At 46.9% G+C, this 19,985-nt stretch overlaps 1 gene segment (V, D, J or C); it reads left to right on the top strand.

Annotated features, from left to right (window-relative positions):
- The first annotated feature begins 2,021 nt into the window (after window positions 1–2,021).
- Window positions 2,022–18,041, top strand: LOC121580045. The segment is given in 3 exon segments: window positions 2,022–2,163; window positions 16,697–16,795; window positions 17,493–18,041. Coding segments are annotated over 3 exon segments (558 nt in total).
- Window positions 18,042–19,985: the final 1,944 nt, after the last annotated feature.

Below are 19,985 nucleotides of genomic sequence, written 5' to 3'. Positions count from 1 at the left end.
ATCCTGTGTGTATTACCTCCTCATCAATCAATCAATTTTTTCAATCAATTTTATTTTATATAGCCCTTCTTACATCAGCTAATATCTCGAAGTGCTGTACAGAAACCCAGCCTAAAACCCCAAACAGCTAGTAATGCAGGTGTAGAAGCACGGTGGCTAGGAAAAACTCCCTAGAAAGGCGAAAACCTAGGAAGAAACCTAGAGAGGAACCAGGCTATGAGGGTGGCCAGTCCTCTTCTGGCTGTGCCGGGTGAAGATTATAACCAGAACCATGCCAAGATGTTCAAAAATGTTCATAAGTGACAAGCATGGTCAAATAATAATCAGGAATAAATCTCAGTTGGCTTTTCATGGCCGATCATTAAGAGTTTGAAAACAGCAGGTCTGGGACAGGTAGGGGTTCCATAACCGGAGGCAGAACAGTTGAAACTGGAATAGCAGCAAAGGCCAGGCGGACTGGGGACAGCAAGGAGTCACCACGGCCGGTAGTCCCGACGTATGGTCCTAGGGCTCAGGTCTCTCAGTTGGCTTTTCATAGCCGATCATTAAGAGTTGAAAACAGCAGGTCTGGGACAGGTAGGGGTTTCAGCAACCGCAGGCAGAACAGTTGAAACTGGAATAGCAGCAAGGCCAGGCGGACTGGGGACAGCAAGGTGTCATCATGCCCGGTAGTCCTGACGTATGGTCCTAGGGCTCAGGTTCTCAGAGAGAAAGAGAGAACGAGAGAATTAGAGAGAGCATACTTAAATTCACACAGGACACTGGATAAGACAGGAGAAGTACTCCAGGTATAACCAACTAACCCCAGCCCCCGACACATAAACTACTGCAGCATAAATACTGGAGGCTGAGACAGGAGCGGTCCGGAGACACTGTGGCCCCATCCGAAGGAAAACCCCGGACAGGGCCAAACAGGAAGGATATAACCCCACCCACTCTGCCAAAAGCACAGCCCCGCACCACTAGAGAGGATATCCTCAACCACCAACTTACAATCCTGAGACAAGGCCGAGTATAGCCCACAGAGGTCTCCACCACAGCACAAACCAAGGGGGGCGCCAACCCAGACAGGAAGATCACGTCAGTAACTCAACCCACTCAAGTGACGCACCCCTCCCAGGGACGGCATGAAAGAGCACCAGCAAGCCAGTGACTCAGCCCCTGCAACAGGGTTAGAGGCAGAGAACCCCAGTGGAGAGGGGAACCGGCCCGGCAGAGACAGCAAGGGCTGTTCGTTGCTCCAGAGCCTTTCCCGTTCACCTTCACACTCCTGGGCCAGACTACACTCAATCATATGACCTACTGAAGAGATAAGTCTTCAGTAAAGACTTAAAGGTTGAGACCGAGGTCTGCGTCTCTCACATGGGTAGGCAGACTGTTCCATAAAAATTGAGATCTATAGGAGAAAGCCCTGCCTCCCGCTGTTTGCTTAGAAATTCTGGGGACAATTAGGAGGCCTGCGTCTTGTGACCGTAGCGTACGTATTGGTATGTACGGCAGGACCAACTCGGAAAGATAGGTAGGAGCAAGCCCATGTAACGCTTTATAGGTTAACAGTAAAACCTTGAAATCAGCCCTTGCCTTAACAGGAAGCCAGGTGTAGGGAAGCTAGCACTGGAGTAATATGATCAAATTTCTTGGTTCTAGTCAGGATTCTAGCAGCCGTATTTAGCACTAACTGAAGTTTATCTCCTCTCCTCTCCTCTCCCTCTCCTCTCCTCTCCTCTCCTCTCCTCTCCTCTCCTCTCCTCTCCTCTCTTCTCCTCTCCTCTCCTCTCCCTCTCCTCTCCTCTCCCTCTCCTCTCCTCTCCTCTCCTCTCCTCTCCTCTCCTCTCCTCTCCTAATATATTCCATTATACAATAGTAGTAGTAGCTGACTCTCCTCTATCATCTCTCCTCTTCTCCAGCTCTTCCCTCTGTCAGGCACACAGTGTCTCTGCTCCCTCCTGTCCTCTGAGTAACTCTCTGGGTGCTCGGCCAAACTGGCCTGCCTGCTGAGTGTCTACTCCCCCCAGGGGGCGATGGTGAGCTGGGAGGTGGACGGGGCGGAGGTCAAGGATGGGGTCCTGACCACCACAGAAGAAGAGAAGGGTGGACACTTCAGCCGCAGTAGCACCCTGACCCTGAGCAAGGCTCGCTGGGAAGATGGAGAGGTGTACACCTGCACGACGACGACACCAGTGATTCAGCCGCCTTCAGGAAAAGTCAATATAGTGTCTAGAGACCGGAGAAGCAATTGTAGCGTTCTAGAGAATACCCACATGGTGCTAGTTCTGGAAACATGAGTGTTTTAGAGCTGAATGTTACAGTATAATAGTGAATAATATCAGTAGTGCTGTGTGCTAAATGAACTATTTTGAGATTATGTTGTACATGTCTTCTTGCCTCTGAGTTCAAATGAAGCTTGCTTTGATTAGAAAATAATCCAATAATTGATTTAATCATCATTCCAGTGATCACTATCGCATGAATAGGCTGAACACTTCATACTAATTTAGATCAATCAGCTTCTTTTATAATTTCAGCATTGTAGCATATAGCTACTCTCATGTTTTCAAACATAATTAAAGGGCATCTGATCCAACAAATACTCTGCAATCATTTCTACAACTGAATAAACCTGTTATACTGTAGCACCAATACCAGTGATAATAATTAGTGATATTTGATAATAAACCTCTAAGATCTGCTCTCAGAACTCACACTACTAAACAGTTACTTTCCATAACATAAATATTTATGATGTTTAATTCCTAATATGATTTTATTAAATTAGATATTTTTACAATGGTTTTCAACAATGTGTGGTCTACACTTCTCCATTATATTTCCCCTGGTCTTCTCTACCTCCAACCCCCTGGGAACAGAGTGAATATCTGGTGACAGTGCTGCTCTATTCTGGGACAAGCAGAACCACCCAGCCCTGTCTATGCTGAATTAACATTACTTTTCTTTTTACTTCAGTAGATCTTACTCTGCAAATGGACTGGTAATGTGTTCCAAAAACTTCTAATACATTTTTATGTACACTTTCAGTTCATGACAATATAACAAGTTACAACCATGATGATGATGATGATGATGATGAGGACGTTGGAGAGCATGTGGAGAACATGTGATCTGAATGACACTTTCTAACCATTATCAAAGTTGACCTCCACTACTGATCAGTGTTCCATGTCACAGTGTCCCCCTCAGCACCTGCAGTAGGTCCCAGCTGTAGCAGTACAGTCTGACTGAGGGAGGTTTATGTATCTGTGAACACCCAGACACTGTTGGGGTAGTGGAAACTCTGACAGTAGTAATCTCCTGTATCTTCAGCCTGGACTCCACTGATGGTCAGAGTGAAGTCACTATGTGTTTTAGAATGGTAAATAAGGAGTTCATGAGTTCCTCCAGGTTTCTGTTGATACCAGGCAAGACGGGCATCAGAGTAACCTGCTTGATACACATTTCTGCTGGTTTTACAGTTCAGAGAGACTGTCTGTCCTGGGAGAACAGCTTTCTGTTACGGTCCGGCACTGTTGGTCCTGTTCCTGCTGGTTTTCCTTTCCCTTTTTCCCTGTGTGTGTTGTTTGTGTCTGTCTCCCCCTGCTGTGCAGTCCAGTCAGAGGATCTAGGTCAGGGGGCGTGGCCAGTCTCTCACAAGATCAGTTACCTCCAGCTGCAGCTCATTGTCAACAATCAACCAGCAGTTATCTACCCGGGCTGGACACCTCTCCAGCGCCAGTTCGTTCCTACACTACCTGTGATCTCGTCTGTTCCTGCTCCTGCCTGCCTGCCATTCCCACGCCGCAACCTGCTCTGTTGTCTGATATCCCTCGTCATCCAGCTCTCAGGACTACTGGCTCTCCACCCTACTCAGCTCCTACCCCGGCCTGAAGCTACTCCACCCTGTACTGCTTCTCTCTACCATAACACGCTGAATAAACTACATCATAATTCACCCTCTTTGTCCGTGTGTCCGTCTCTGCACCTGAGTCCCCCACCCAAGCCTAATAGAACAAACTGGCCAAACATGGACTCAGCAGAGATGCCACATGAAACAACGGGTGATGGCGTACAACGCGCCCTCCATTCACAGGGAATGCTATTGGGACAACACGACCAACTCATCCGGACTCTATTGGATAACAACCAGCAAAGTTGTTGGATCAAGTATCTCATCTCTCCTCTCAGGTAGCTAACCTGGAACACTCACTACCCTTCCTCCCTCTGCTTCTCCTCCGCCTGTTCCTCCTACAGTGGCTCCAGGTTCGGCTTCCGCTCCTGCCCTTCGGGGAACCCCCTACAACCTCACCAACCTTTCACCGGGGACCTGAACAAATGCCGTGGTTTCCTGCTTCAGTGCCGCTTGGTGTCTCCAACAGAAGCCCCTGTCTTTCTCCTGGAATCCTCAAAGGTACATTACGCACTGGGGTTAATGAGGGGAAAGCTTTGATTTGGGCAGAAGCGGCTTGTTCTACTCAGCAGATTGCCAGCCTGTCGTTTGACGATTTTTCCTCTCAATTGAAAGTTGTGTTTGATCACCCGGACCATGCCGGGACCAGCCACAAAGAGACTATTGAAGCTACGACGGGGTCACGGGTAGCGTGGCTGAATACGCCATTGATTTTTGGACCTTGGCAGCCGATTCCAAGTGGAATGACCGAAGCTCTTCAGGGAGCGTTTGTTAACGGTCTAAGTGACACGATTAAGAATGAACTAGCTGTTCGTGATGAGCCTGCTAACCTTCATGTTCTCGTTTCCCTTGCTGCACGAATAGACAACAGGCTACGGGAGAGGAGACAGGAGAGGGGCGGTCGGGTCCACACCACAGGCGGGGCCCCCTCGCTTTCTGCAGCCCGAGCTACACCACCACTCGGACACCGCCCACACACCTCAGCGGATCCCTCCCACGGAACTAGGCGAGCCCATGCAGCTGGGCCGTGCTCGTCTGTCCCCTGCCGAAAAGGAACGGCGCATGCGGGCTGGTGAGTGCATGTACTGTGGGGACCGCACTCATTTCTGGTTAACTGTCCGGTTCGCCCAAAAGACCAAGCTCGCAGGTAAAAGTGGGCGTGCTTGCGAGTGCTACGACCTGACTCAATGCCCACCGCACCCCGTCTAGTTATCCCAGCTACAGTCCAGTTCAGGAATCTATCTCTCCCACTAGCTGCTCTCATCGACTCTGGTGCTGAGGATAGTTTCCTTGACGTCAACCTGGTCACTCAGGCTGAGATCCCTGTTAAGCCCTGCCTAAGCCTATAACAGTAACCGCTATTGACGGCCATCAGTTTGCCAACATCACCCACCAAACTGTCCCCGTTTCTCTCATGCTGTCCGGCAATCACAAAGAAACTCATCCAGTTTAAAGTAGTCTCCTCTCGGCCTCCCCCCTTATCCTCGGTTTCCCTTGGCTTAGCCTTCACAACCCCCATATTGACTGGCAAAACCACAAGATACACAGTTGGAGCACCCACTGCCATTCTGTTTGCCTTGGGTGGCGGCTATTCCGCCCTCGGTCGGCTCCCCTGCTTCCCCTGTCAAAACCCCAGACCTCTCTTCAGTCCCTGAGGAGTACCTGGACCTGGCCGAGGTATTCAGTAAGTCCAAGGCACTTTCATTACCACCTCATAGGCCATACGATTGCGCTATTGAGTTACTGCCTGGAGCCCCTTTGCCGTCCAGTCGGCTTTTCAATCTGTCCCATCCTGAGAGAGAAGCTATGGGAAACCTACACAGGCGACTCCTAACCTCTCGGCATCATTCGTCCCTCATCTTCCGCTGTTGGAGCTGGGTTCTTTTTGTAGAGAAGAAGGACAAAACATTACGCCCCTGCATTGACTACAGAGGACTAAATAACATCACAGTCAGAAATACATACCCCCTGCCTCTCATCAACTCAGCATTTGAACCCCTTCATGGTGCCACTGTGTTTACCAAACTCGACCTACGTAACGCTTACCACCTCGTTAGGATCAGGCGGGGAGATGAATGGAAAACTGGGTTCAATACCCCCCTCTGGACACTTTGAATACCTAGTCATGCCATTCGGTCTCACTAACGCCCCAGCAGTGTTTCAGGCCATGGTTAACGATGTGTTGAGGGATTTTCTACACCGTTTTGTGTTTGTCTATTTGGATGACATTCTAATATTCTCTAAGTCACAGGATGAACACGTCTCCCACGTCCGTCTGGTTCTCCAACGCCTCATGGAAAACAAACTGTATGTGAAAGCAGAAAAATGTGAGTTCCACCGGCAGTCCGTCCTTTTTGGGCTTTATTATCGAGCGGGGACAAGTGTCACCAGACCCTGACAAGATCAGAGCGGTTGTGGAGTGGCCCACACCCACGTCTCGGAAGCAGCTATGCAACGCTTCCTGGGCTTCGCCAACTTCTACCGCCGCTTCATCAGGGGTTTCAGCCAGTGGTTGCCCCCTGACCAAGCTCACCTCCCCTAAGGTGCCATTCCTGTGGACGCCTGAGGCCGAGTCAGCCGTGAGTACATTGAAGGAACTGTTCACCACCTCACCTGTTCTTATTCATCCAGACACTAGTTTGCAGTTTATTGTGGAAGTGGACGCCTCTGATTCGGGGTGGGGGGCTGTCCTGTCACAACGTTCCCCCACGGACCAGAAGCTCCATCCTGTGGCCTTTTTCTCCAGGAGATTGACCCCTGCTGAGAAGAACTACGACGTGGGTAACCGGGAGTTGCTTGCTGTCAAGTTGGCGTTGGAGGAGTGGAGGCACTGGCTAGACGGAGCAGAGCAACCCTTCATAGTCTGGACAGACCACAAGAACCTGGGCTTACATCCAGTCGTCCAAGAGGCTGAACTCCCGTCCAGGCCAGATGGGCTCTGTTCTTCAGCAGGTTCAAGTTTATTTTAACATATCGTCCTGGCACACGTAATGTCAAGCCTGATGCTCTCTCTCGCCAGTTTACAGACAATGAAGACTCCAGCAATCCTGAATCTGTTCTGCCCGCTTCCTGTTTGGTGGCGGCGGTTCACTGGGAAATCGAGTCCCTCGTCCGATCGGCACAAGAGTTGGAACCTGGACGGCCGATGGCCCCCGACCTTCTCTATGTTCCCGCAGCCGTGCGGCCGTAAGTGCTCAACTGGATCCACACCTCACGCTTCTCCTGCCACCCTGGTATGAACCGTACACTGTCGCTACTGAAGAGGCACTTTTGGTGGCCATCCGCCGAGGCTGACGTCCGGAGTGCGTGGCGGCCTGTTCCATCTGTGCCCAAAATAAGGCTTCCCACAGGGCTCCTTCGGGCCTGCTCGGCCTCTCCCAGTCCCGAGTCGTCCTTGGTCTCACGTGGGCTTGGACTTCGTCACTGGACTTCCTATGTCTGAGGGTAATGACACCATACTCACCATCGTGGACAGATTCTCTAAATCTGCCCATTTTGTTGCATTACCAAAATTACCATCTGCCAGTGAGACAGCCGACCTCTTTGTCCTACATGTATTCCGTCCCCATGGAATACCTGTGGACATAGTGTCCGATAGAGGTCCACAGTTCATTTCTCGGGTATGGAAGGAGTTTTGTTCGGCTCTGGGTGCCACTGTCAGTCTCTCATCAGGTTTCCATCCCCAGTCCAATGGCCAGACTGAGAGGACCAATCAGGACCTGGAGGCTGCTCTACGCTGTGTGACATCCCAGAACCCGTCCACCTGGGCCAAACATCTCCCCGTGGGTCGAATATGCCCACAATTCCCTCACCTCATCTGCCACCGGCCTCTCACCATTTGAGGCGGCTTTGGGGTACCAACCGCGCATTGTTCCCGTCTCAGGAAAGGGAGTTAGCCGTCCCGTCAGTTCAGGATAACCTTCGTCGCTGCCGCAAGGTGTGGGTGGACACCCGTGAGGCTCTTCTACGGACAGCAGAGCGTAACAAGAGGGTGGCGGACAGGCACAGGGTAGTCGCTCCCCAGTTCCAGCCTGGTCAGCGAGTCTGGCTCTCCTCCAGCAACATCCCCTGCGCACTGACTCCCGTGAAGCTGTCGCCCGGTATTTGGGTCCTTTCGAGATCGACTCCATCATCAACCCTTCCGGCTGTTCGGTTGAAGCTTCCCCAGGCCATGAGAGTCCATCCTACATTTCACGTGTCCCAGCTGAAGCTGGTCTCCTCCAGCCCTTTGTGTCCGCCTGTGGATCCCCCCTCCGCCACCGCGTATTGTTGCGACCATCCAGCCTACACGGTGCGAGAGACTGCTGGACGTCCGGAGGCGTGGTAGAGGGTTTCAGTACCTGGTGGACTGGGAGGGATACGGTCCCGAGGAGAGGTCCTGGATTCCCCGACGATTTATACTGGATCCGCAGCTGGTGGCTGACTTCCTAGGGACCACCCTGACAAGCCGGGTGGGTGCGCCGGGTGGCGCCCGTTGAGGGGGTACTGTTACGGTCCGGCACTGTTGGTCCTGTTCCTGCTGGTTTTCCTTTCCCTTTTTCCCTGTGTGTGTTGTTTGTGTCTGTCTCCCCCTGCTGTGCAGTCCAGTCAGAGGATCTAGGTCAGGGGGCGTGGCCAGTCTCTCACAAGATCAGTTACCTCCAGCTGCAGCTCATTGTCAACAATCAACCAGCAGTTATCTACCCGGGCTGGACACCTCTCCAGCGCCAGTTCGTTCCTACACTACCTGTGATCTCGTCTGTTCCTGCTGCCTGCCTGCCTGCCATTCCCACGCCGCAACCTGCTCTGTTGTCTGATATCCTCGTCATCCAGCTCTCAGGACTACTGGCTCTCCACCCTACTCAGCTCCTACCCCGGCCTGAAGCTACTCCACCCTGTACTGCTTCTCTCTACCATAACACGCTGAATAAACTACATCATAATTCACCCTCTTTGTCCGTGTGTCCGTCTCTGCACCTGAGTCCCCCACCCAAGCCTAATACTTTCACTGCAGGGGTCTGAGTTACAGTTACCTGGCTTCTGGATTCTGAAACATAGAATAAAACATTTATATGAAACGAATATCACGTATATTAAGCAATTGTTATGAATAAAATATTTACATTAATATACATTATACTTTTGTGTAGATTAAATAATTGTTCAACAACAAATTCTGAAACTGTTAACCTTGAAAGCAGAAAGCAAGTGTCCAGATGAAGCTGGTGATAAAAGTGATGGTTGTTGTGGGTTCTGTTGTCATGAAGGACAGCTCTCAGTCATGAAGAGTTAAACTCACAGGGATATAAACACTCCCAGACCACTGAAGCATGTGCTGCCAATACAAAGTGTCTTATATGTAAATATTATTCTAGGACAGTCAGACTTTATTAGTAAATGTTGTGTGATGTGATGTAGAAACATGATACCTATGTAATCACTGCATCATTTCTGATATAAGTGCTGAATGGGGACTGATATATTGCTTCCTCAAGCTCTTCCAAAAGTTCTGTGTGATCCTCCATTGCATATTTACTCTTAACATATTCCATGTCCATCCTTTTTTTCTAGTCCATCATCTTCAACTTCACCAGATCTTCCAGAAGATAGCTCAATTGGTAGAGCACGGCGCTTGTAATCGTGCGCTTTATCGCTCAGGGTAGTGGGTTCGATACGTAAAAATGTATGCACACATGACTGTAAAGTCGCTTTGGATAAAAGCGTCTGCTAAATGGCATATTATATTATTATTATATTACTTATAATCCCTCACTATATATTTATTCAGAATATGTTTCCCTTTCTTCCTTTTTCTCTTGTCCTCCATCTTTCCCATCCGACAGAACTGTCAACCCCTCGTCCTCCCTCCCACACTCGTTCAAAAAAACTGGGAGTTGAAGGGATCTGTGTGAACAGAAGCATTTTAAAGGTTGAGGCTGATTGTCCAGCCAATCATGGCCTTGATTGGTTAACGAGCCTCATCTGGGATCAATCAAATGCTGGGAAGGTTCTGGAAAGTTCCAATCAGGCCTTTTGCTTGAATAGTCTTCCTGGAAATCAGACGTATTAATAAATCTTGTGTGAAGTGATGTAGATTCACGATAGCTATGTAATCACTGATATCGTTTCTGATATAAGTGATGAATGGGGACTGATATAATGATTATAGGCATCTACAAATGGAGCATATTGTTATTAATGTGTTATTAGACCAGGCAGTCTCTGTTTTCTGTCTCCCTCCAGTGGTCAGGGTCAGTAACTGCAGTCTGTGTGTGGACCGTGTGATGCCACTGAATGACAGCTCTAAAGGGGAGATCTCCAGAGCTCTGACGTCTCCAGTCTCTTGCTTCACCTGCTGCTCTCTGGAACTACCACAGTGGTGTGAGGGAGGATGTATGGGTAATGTTTGTGGTCTATATTGTATGTGTTTGAATCATGTTAATTAAATTCTAGCTATTCAAAACACAGGTCATCTTTAGGGGTTTTAATGATTGCACATCATCTCTATTCAGATTGGATGATGGTTTTCCTTGAGTTACTCAACAGAGTCAACATGTAGTTAATGGTCAGGAGAAACATTTCGTGATCAGTTATGATCTAAGGTCTTCTAGACATAGCTCGAGTTTGACTCTATTGTTGTTCAGCTCTACTACACACTGTGTCATTGTACTGGATCATCTCCTCCCCTCAGCACCTGCAGTAGGTCCCACTTGTAGCAGTACAGTCACTGTGCAGTCTGACTGAGGGAGGTTTTTGTATGGCTCTGTACCACTGTGTGAACACAGCTTTACTATTGGGATAGTGGAAACTCTGACAGTAGTAATCTCCTGCATCTTCAGCCTGGACTCCACTGATGGTCAGAGTGAAGTCACTATGAGTTCCACTACCACTGAATCTAGATGGAGTCCCAGACTGAAGTGTTTTAGCATAGTAAATAAGGAGTTTAGGAGCTTCCCCAGGTTTCTGTTGGTACCAGGCTAGGTGGGGATTAGAGCCTCCTGCACCATACACATCACTGCTGGTTTTACAGTTCAGAGAGACTGTCTGTCCTGGGATAACAGCTTTCACTGCAGGGGTCTGAGTTACAGTGACCTGGCCTCTGGATTCTGAAACAGAGATGGCATGTAGAAATAGCATTCAATTGTTAATATGTTTTTCCATATAGCATATGAAATTAAACTGTAATGAGGTTATATAGCCTGATATTGCAATTGTCCGGGTAGTTTTCTGTAAAATATATTACCTTGGAGACAGAGGGAAAATATCCAGATGAAGATGGTGATAAAAGTCATGGTTGTTGTGGGTTCTGTTGTCATGAAGGACAGCTCTCAGTCATGAAGTGTTAAACTCACAGGGCTATAAACACTCCCAGACCACTGAAGCATGTTCTGTCTATGCAGAGCATCATCACTATGCAAATAATGTTCTGGTCTTCTCCCCATCCACCATTATTCAGTAAAGTGTCCTACATGTAAGTAGTCTTCCTGGACAGTCAGACAGATATGATGTAGAAACATGATAGCTATGTAATCACTGAAATGGTTTCTGCTATAAGTGCTGAATGGGGACTGATATAATGACTATAGACATCTACAAGTGGAGCATAACGTTATTACTGCTTTTAGACCAGATAGTATCTGCTTTCTGTAGCAGTACAGTCACTGTGCAGTCTGACTGAGGGAGGTTTTTGTACAGCTCTGTATCACTGTGTGAACACAAATGTACTATTTGGATAGTGGAAACTCTGACAGTAGTAATCTCCTGCATCTTCAGCCTGGACTCCACTGATGGTCAGAGTGAAGTCACTATGATATCCACTACCACTGAATCTAGATGGAGTCCCAGACTGAAGTGTGGTAGCATAGTAAATAAGGAGTTTAGGAGCTCCTCCAGGTTTCTGTTGATACCAGGCTAGATAGTTTTTGCTATGACATCACTGCTGGTTTTACAGTTCAGAGATACTGTCTGTCCTGGGAGAACAGCTTTCACTGCAGGGGTCTGAGTTACAGTGACCTGGCCTCTCAATTCTGAAAAAAGAGATGTCATGTAGAAATAGCATTCAATTGTTAATATATTTTTCCATGTAGCATATGAAATTAAGCTGTAATGAGGTTATATAGCCTAATATTGCAATTGTCCCAGACTGAAGTGTTTTAGCATAGTAAATAAGGCGTTTACTAGTATTATACTCTATTGTATAATACTAGTGCTTTATTACCATCAGTCCCTATTGTATTTTACTAGTACTTCAATACTATCAGTCCCTATTGTATTATACTAGTACTTCAGTACTATCAGTCCCTATTGTACTGTTGACCATGATGTCCTTCTGGACAGACTGGAGAGGTGGGTTGGCCTCTCCGGTCCAGTTCTGAATTGGTTGAGGACCTATTTAACCTGTCGAGAGTTTTTAGACACCCTTGGTGACCATAATTAAGAGAAAATACAAATTTACATTTCTGTGGCACCAGAGGATTTCAACTCCATGGATAAAGTATTAGACTGTATTAGTTATTTAAATACTTGGATGGCTCACAACTTCCTCCAGCTAAATCAAGACAAGACGGAGTGTCACGTTCGTTGAGAGACGGGTCAGCTGCCCAATATAGATCTAAACATACTAGATCTCCACATAGAATGACACATTACATAGATACTCACACCCTGACCAAACCAACTAGCGAACTCTATGTCAGGGCTTGACAGTACCTCCCCCCCCCAAAGGTGCATACTCCGGCTGCACCAACCTGACTCATTAGGGGAGGGTCCGGGTGGGCATTCAGCCTCGGAGGCGGCTCCGGCTCCGGCTCCGGGCGTGATGACCTCTCCCTCTTTGCCTCCCCGTTGCACCCCTGGTCTGGTCTGGTCTGGACCTCGGCGCGAACCTTCCCCTCTCCTTCCTCCCACGATGCACCAAGCCCTGTCTGGACCCTGGTGTGGGAGGCCCCGAACCTGGAGAGGGGCTGACGTCTGGGCCTGGAGTGGAGCCGCTGACCGGAGCTGGACTAGGCACCGGTGGAGCGGACTACTCTGGCTCCGGAGTGGATCCGCTGACCGGAGCTGAACTGTACCCCGGTGGAGCGGACTGCTCTGGCTATGGACTGGAGCAGCTGATCAGAGCTGGACTGGGCCCCGGTGGAGCGGACTGCTCTGGCACTGGAGTGGAGAAGCTTACCGGGCTGCGGACACGCACCACTGGTCTGGTGCGAGGAACAGGCACGGGCCGCACCGGGCTGGGAACACGCACCACTGGTCTGGTGCGAGGAGCAGGCACGGGCCGTGCTGGACTGGAGACACGCACCACTGGTGTGGTGCGAGGAGCAGGCACAGGCTGTGCCGGACTGGGAACACGCACCACTGGTCTGGTGCGAGGAGCAGGCACGGGCGTACCGGGCTTGCGACACGCACCACTGGTTTGGTGCGAGGAGCAGGCCACGGGCTGTGCCGGACTGGATACAACGCACCACTGGTTTGGTGCAGGGAGCAGGTACGGGCTGTGCCGGACTGGGAACACGCACCACTGGTCTGGTGCGAGGAGCAGGTACGGGCCGTGCCGGACTGGATACACGCACCACTGGTTTGGTGCAGGGAGCAGGTACGGGTCGTACTGGACTGGATACGCGCACCACTGGTTTGGTGCGGGGAGCAGGTACGGGGCGTACCAGGCTGGGGAGGCGCACTGGTGACACATTGCGTAGAACCGGAGCAGGATATACTGGACCGTGGAGGCGTACTGGAGGTCTGGAGTGTACAGCTGGCACAACCCGTCCTGGCTGGATGCCCACATTCGCACGACACGTGCGGGGCACTGGCAAAGGACGCATTGGGCTGTGAATGCACACTGGTGACACAGTGTGTATCTCCGCATACCTTGGTTCCTCAATGAACACACACTCCTTTTTTTGCCTGACCAGCTCCTCTCTCCGTGCATCCACTACTTCCTTCTCCCTACGGGCCTCCTGCAGCGCCTCCTCTTGAATGGAGCTCTCCTGCTCTATTCTCATTATCAGCGCCCGTAATGTGGTGGCCTCTCTCTTAAACTGCAGATCCGCAGGTCTTGGAGGACCTCTAAAATAGCGGCCTCCTCCTCTGCAGTCAGCACTTTCACGGCCTCCTGCTACCTCGTCGTCCACCCCGTGTGCCCCCCAAAAATGTATTGGGGCTGCTTCTCAGGCTTTCTTCGTGACCAAGTCTTTTAAGTTGCCGTTTCTCCTCCCTTGCTGCCTTTGTCTGCTCCCAAGGAAGCGATCCATCCCAGCATGGATCTCTTCCCATGTCCATGAAACCTTACCATTTAATATCTCCTCCCAAGTCCATGATTTCTGCTTCTCCTGGGCATCGCTGCTTGGTCCTTGTTTGGTGGGATCTTCTGTTACGTTCATTGAGAGACGGGTCAGACCAAGGTGCAGCGTGGTATGCGTACATGTTTATTAGAACGAATAAACACTAGACAAAACAACAAAACAACGTAGCGAAGCTCAACAGTGGCTACACACAACAAGCCAAACACGAGTCAAGATCCCACAACTAAGGTAGGCAACCAGGCTACCTAGTATGATCCCCAATCAGAGACAATGATCGACAGCTGCCTCTGATTGGGAACCAACTCCCGGCCAATATAGATCTAAACATACTAGATCTCCACATAGAATTACACATTACATAGATACTCACACCCTGACCAAACCAACTAACAAACTCTATGTCAGGCGTGACACGGGAGGGGACTTATTGTTGGAGCCAAATAACAGAGAGAGAATCTAGTCACACATTTTAATTAAAGGGCAATAAAGATAAAACACCAGGTAAAAAACCTAGGTGTTATTTTAGATTCTGAATAAAATTTCGAATCACACATTAGGAATGTGACCAAAATAGCTTTTTACCACCTGAGGAACATTGCCAAGATGCGGCCGTTTCGCTCTCAGACTGATACAGAGAGACTCATCAATGCTTTCAATACAAGCAGGCTTGACTGCTGTGATGCTCTCCTGTCTGGTCTACCCATGAAAGCCATTGGTCAACTGCAAAACATACAGAATGCTGCAGCACGGGTACTGACCAAGACCTGACGTAGAGTACACATTACAGCGCTTTAAAGATCTCTGCACTGGCTGCCTGTGAGTTTTAGAATTAATTTTAAGATTGTTTTTTAAATCAATCCACGATTGTGCACCCCAATACATGTCAGACATGCTTTTAAGTTATGTTCCCAGTAGGTCCCTCAGGTCCTCTGGCAGTTGCCTTTTAACTATCCCAAAGCCTAGGACGAAGAGACATTGAGAGGCAGCCTTTAGTTATTATGCCCCCAGCCTCAGGTATAGACTGCCAGAGAACCCGAGGGGGCCGAAAATGTGGAAATATTTAAAAGAGATCTTAAAACATATCTAGTAGTAGTTGTTGTTGTTGTTGTAGTAGTAGTAGTAGTAGTAGTAGTAGTAATAGTAGTAGCTGACCCTCTCCTCTCTTCTTCTCCCCTCTCTTCTCCTCTCCTCCTCTCCTCAGTAGTTGTAGTAGTTGTAGTAGTAATAGTAGTAATAGTAGTAGTAGTTGTAGTAGTTGTTGTAGTAGTAGTAGTAGTAGTAGTAGTAGTAGTAGTAGTAGTAGTAGTAGTAGTAGTAGTAGTTGTTGTTGTTTTTGTTGTTGTAGTAGTAGTAGTAGTAATAGTAGTAGTTGATGACCCTCTCCACTCCTCTTCTCCCCTCTCCTCTCCTACTAAAGAGTTGTGGTAGCTGACCCGCCTCTCTCCTTCAGCTAGTCTCCCTGTCAGGAGGAGGAGGAGGAGTAGTAGTGCCACCTTGAAAGCAAGTGTCCAGATGGTGATAAAAGTCATGGTTGTTGTGGGTTCTGTTGTCATGAAGGACAGCTCTCAGTCATGAAGTGTTAAACTCACAGCGCTATAAACACTCTTAGAGCAGATGCATAATGCAAATGAGTGTTTCAAATCTATTTCAGTTTCCAAGTAGGCTCCCATCATAAGAATATAATTATCTTGCATAAGTTTGCTTTTCTAATAATAGTAATTAGGTGGGTGCTTATATTTCTCCTATTTCACACATGTGTATTATACAGGGATTGGATATGTTTTTTGGGGGGGATATCCCAACTCCCACTGAGACATCCTCAGAGAGTGGGGTCACGGCCAGCATCTGCCATTATAAAAGGCGACTCTGGAGCAATTAGGGTTAAGTGCCTTGCTAAAGGGCACATCGACAGATGTTTCGCCGTGTCGTCCTGGGGATTTGAACTAGCAGCCTTTTGGTAACTAGGCCAACGCTCTAACATCAAACAGCAACTTTTACTCAAATAACTTATGTATGGCAACTTTTATGTCACACCACCATTTATTTTTATTCTGATGATGATCAGACATAATTAACTGTCTGTTCACTCATGCTTGGTCTCTTATGTAAGTTCCTCTAATCAGTTAGTGAACACTTCTCTAAACTAAAGCTGGTAGGATTCCTCTGGTAGTGTTGTCTGTCTGTGACTTTACCACAACTGTTAAATCTGAGATCAACATCTTTAATAAAGGAATATACAACATGGATCACTATCAGTACAGCTGCTGCTGTTGTCTTTCATATGGACAATATGGAGGAATACTAGCAACACTGGATCTAATGCTGGACTGTACCTACAGACTAGGAGAACATCTGATACACAGAGGAAAAAATACTAATATCTGGTTTTAAGATACAAATCATATTTGTATTATCTAGAAACAGCTTAAATAAAGTGTTTGTTCTACCTGGCAGATGTTAAAGTGTATTTGTGTTGATTATGATTCTGTATGAGTGATCTTCACTGTAACAGCTGCAGCATCACAACACAGAGAGGTTTTTGTACGAGCAGTAATAGGGATTGTATCACTGTGGGACACTTTTGGTAGCGGCACCAGAATAGATGTTGGAAGTAAGTAACAAGCTCACTTGATATTTCTTTCTGATTACACTTATTAAGTATGTTATTCTTACACTCCGTCTATGAAAATATTGCGATTTTAGATTTTCAAAATGTTTTAATTGCTTTTGACTGACCCTTCGTTCTAATAAAATGTTATTGAATCGAAATGTTAAATTGTAGGTTTATTTTTGTCTGATTTGAATGATTGCAGAATATAACTCTTAATTTTGGTAGGATCACTATTTAATAGCATTGGATATAGTAGTCATTATTGTTGTATTGAGTTCATGGTAGCCTTCACTGTTAGTGTGAAGACAAAAGGTCTCAGTTATGTTTGTAACCAACTTCATGAACTAACATGGTTGATATGTGATTAAAACTAATTTATGCTCAGATTTTGCAAATACTATGAATATGAGAAGGCTATTCTGATCAGATCAATTCCTAAATAATATATGTATGACATGTATAACTGACGCTGTATGACTTGTAACTCTACTTACTTAATACTTCTTCGGTTCATTATTCTGCTTTATCATATTACAGTTTGTGTTTTATCCTAATCTTTTACCAATCTAACTTTTATATTCATATTTAGAAGGCATTTCCAAATCACTTTATTTTGATGTGTCCTTTGCTGAAGATAAGCTCTTACTGTAACTGTACTTGATGTAGTTACTTAGTTGATGTGTTCTGTTTGTTCCAGGTAACAGTTCCCCCACCCTCACCGTCCTGCCCCCCTCTAGTGAGGAACTGTCCAGGACAACAACAGCCACACTGACGTGTCTGGCCAACAAGGGCTTCCCCTCAGACTGGACCATGAGCTGGAAAGTGGACGGGACCAGCAAGAAGCAGGAGGCCAGTCCCGGGGTCCTGGAGAAGGACGGCCTGTACAGCTGGAGCAGCACCCTGACTCTCACTGCCCAGGAGTGGACCAAGGCAGGAGAGGTGACCTGTGAAGCCCAGCAGAAATCCCAGACTCCAGTCACAAAGACCCTGAGGAGGGCTGACTGTTCTGGGTAGGACCACTCAGTCACACCTCTGTTGAGAGAGGATGCTGGTTCCTCTGCTTTGACTTGCTTTTTTCTAAAATCAGTCGTTCTCTGATTTAGTGATCATGTGTCAATCCATTCTGTAGATTGAGATTTTGTTAGTTTTAGATTTAATGTGATCTACTTTTATTCACTATCATGTTTGCTTTGATGCTTCGATTTTGTGATAATGGATTTAAATAAAGATTTCTTTTTGTAATGCATATTTTTGTTGTTTTTATTAATAAACAGTATCATAGATACTGTATATTTGTAATTTTCTGGAAAAATATGTAATCAGTAAGGCTGATTAATGGTGTCTTTAAAAACTGTCAAGTCTAAAACTCACTCTAACATCATAATTGACCAATATTTAATACTATCACAATATACTATGATATAATAGAAGAGTTTCTGCCATGGTAGTAGTTGACTGTCTTCATTCATAAGGATACTGAGTCTGTGTCAGACATGTTTGACTTGACAGACTTTACAGTAATAAAGAAGAACTATCAAACAGTCAACCGATATCTTGGACTCTCACACGTGTGTTATAGGCTGTGATTCGACGCTAAATATATATATTTTTAAATTACAAATATTACAAGTGGTACTACTTCAATATGTAGCAGTGTTTTCCCAAACTCGGTCCTCGGGACCCCAAGGTGCACATGTAGTTTTTACCCTAACACTACACAGCTGATTCAAATTATCAAAGCTCGAATGATTAGCTTATAATTATTTATCAGCTGTGTAAACCTAGGGCAAAAACCAAAACGTGCACCCCTTGGGGTCCAGAGGACCGAGTTTGGGAAACGCTGCTATATTGTGTAGTGACAGTCTTCTCTACCTCCAACCCCCTGGGAACAGAGTGAACATCTGGTGACAGTGCTGCTCTATTCTGGGACAAGCAGAACCACTCAGCCTTGTCTATGGAAATCTCAGTTTCACTCCCACAGCTACCAGTCTAGTAGTTGAACAGTTTCACTGCCTGTAATACCCTGGACTGGGCCAGATGTGAGGGAGTGGACTGGTCTTAACCTCTATGGTGGATTCAGGGAGGGACTCATAACAGATATGCTACCATGTAATTAATTACAGATAAAATGGATATTATACTTTACATAGATAGTGTATGTAGTGTACATGTGTCTCATGTTTGAATCCAGCATCATGTCTCATTCACAGATCTAACAGTCAGTAACCTGCTCATGAAAACAGTTAATATAACGGTAGAAGATCACAATTTAAATCAGACACTTGGTTGAGGTCCATTTTGGGACTTGTTTTGGGGGGCAGAAGTGATTGTAACTTTGAAGTAATGTTGAGGTCAGAACACCTTTTGTTTTACATCTGTAGATCTTGCTTTACATATTGACAGGTAATGTGTTTCAAAACTTCAAATAAATGTTATACACACTTAAAGGCCATGACAAATATAACAAGTTAAAACCATGATGATGATGTTAATGATGATGATGATGGTCATGTGAACTGAACGATTGCTTTCTAACCATATTGTCACATGTCACAGTTGACCTCATCTAGTGTTCCATGTCACTGTCTCTTCCCCCTCAGCACCTGCAGTAGGTCCCAGCTGTAGCAGTACAGTCACTGTGCAGTCTGACTGAGGGAGGTTTTTGTACGGCTCTGTACCACTGTGTGAACACCCAGACACTGTTGAGGTTGTGTTCACTCTGACAGTAGTAATCTCCTGCATCTTCAGCCTGGACTCCACTGATGGTCAGAGTGAAGTCACTCCCAGATCCACTGCCACTGAATCTAGATGGAGTCCCAGACTGAAGTGTTGTAGCACCGTAAATAAGCATTTTAGGAGCTCCTCCAGGTTTCTGTTGATACCAGGCTAGATAGTTATTGTTATAGACATCACTGCTGGTTTTACAGTTCAGAGAGACTGTCTGTCCTGGGAGAACAGCTTTCACTGCAGGGGTCTGAGTTACAGTGACCTGGCCTCTGGATTCTGAAACAGAGATGGCATGTAGAAGTAGCATTCAATTGTTAATAAATTTTTCCATGTAGCATGTGAAATTAAACTGTAATGAGGTTATATAGCAATTATAATATAATATTGCAATTGTCCGGGTAATTTTCTGTAAAATATATTACCTTGGAGACAGAGGGCAAATATCCAGATGAAGATGGTGATA

The sequence above is a fragment of the Coregonus clupeaformis genome, unplaced genomic scaffold (genome assembly GCF_020615455.1).
Source record: "Coregonus clupeaformis isolate EN_2021a unplaced genomic scaffold, ASM2061545v1 scaf1606, whole genome shotgun sequence".
In the NCBI taxonomy this organism is placed as follows: Eukaryota; Metazoa; Chordata; class Actinopteri; order Salmoniformes; family Salmonidae; genus Coregonus; species Coregonus clupeaformis.
Note: the sequence above shows the minus strand (reverse complement) of the source record. Positions and strands in the feature narration are given on the sequence as shown.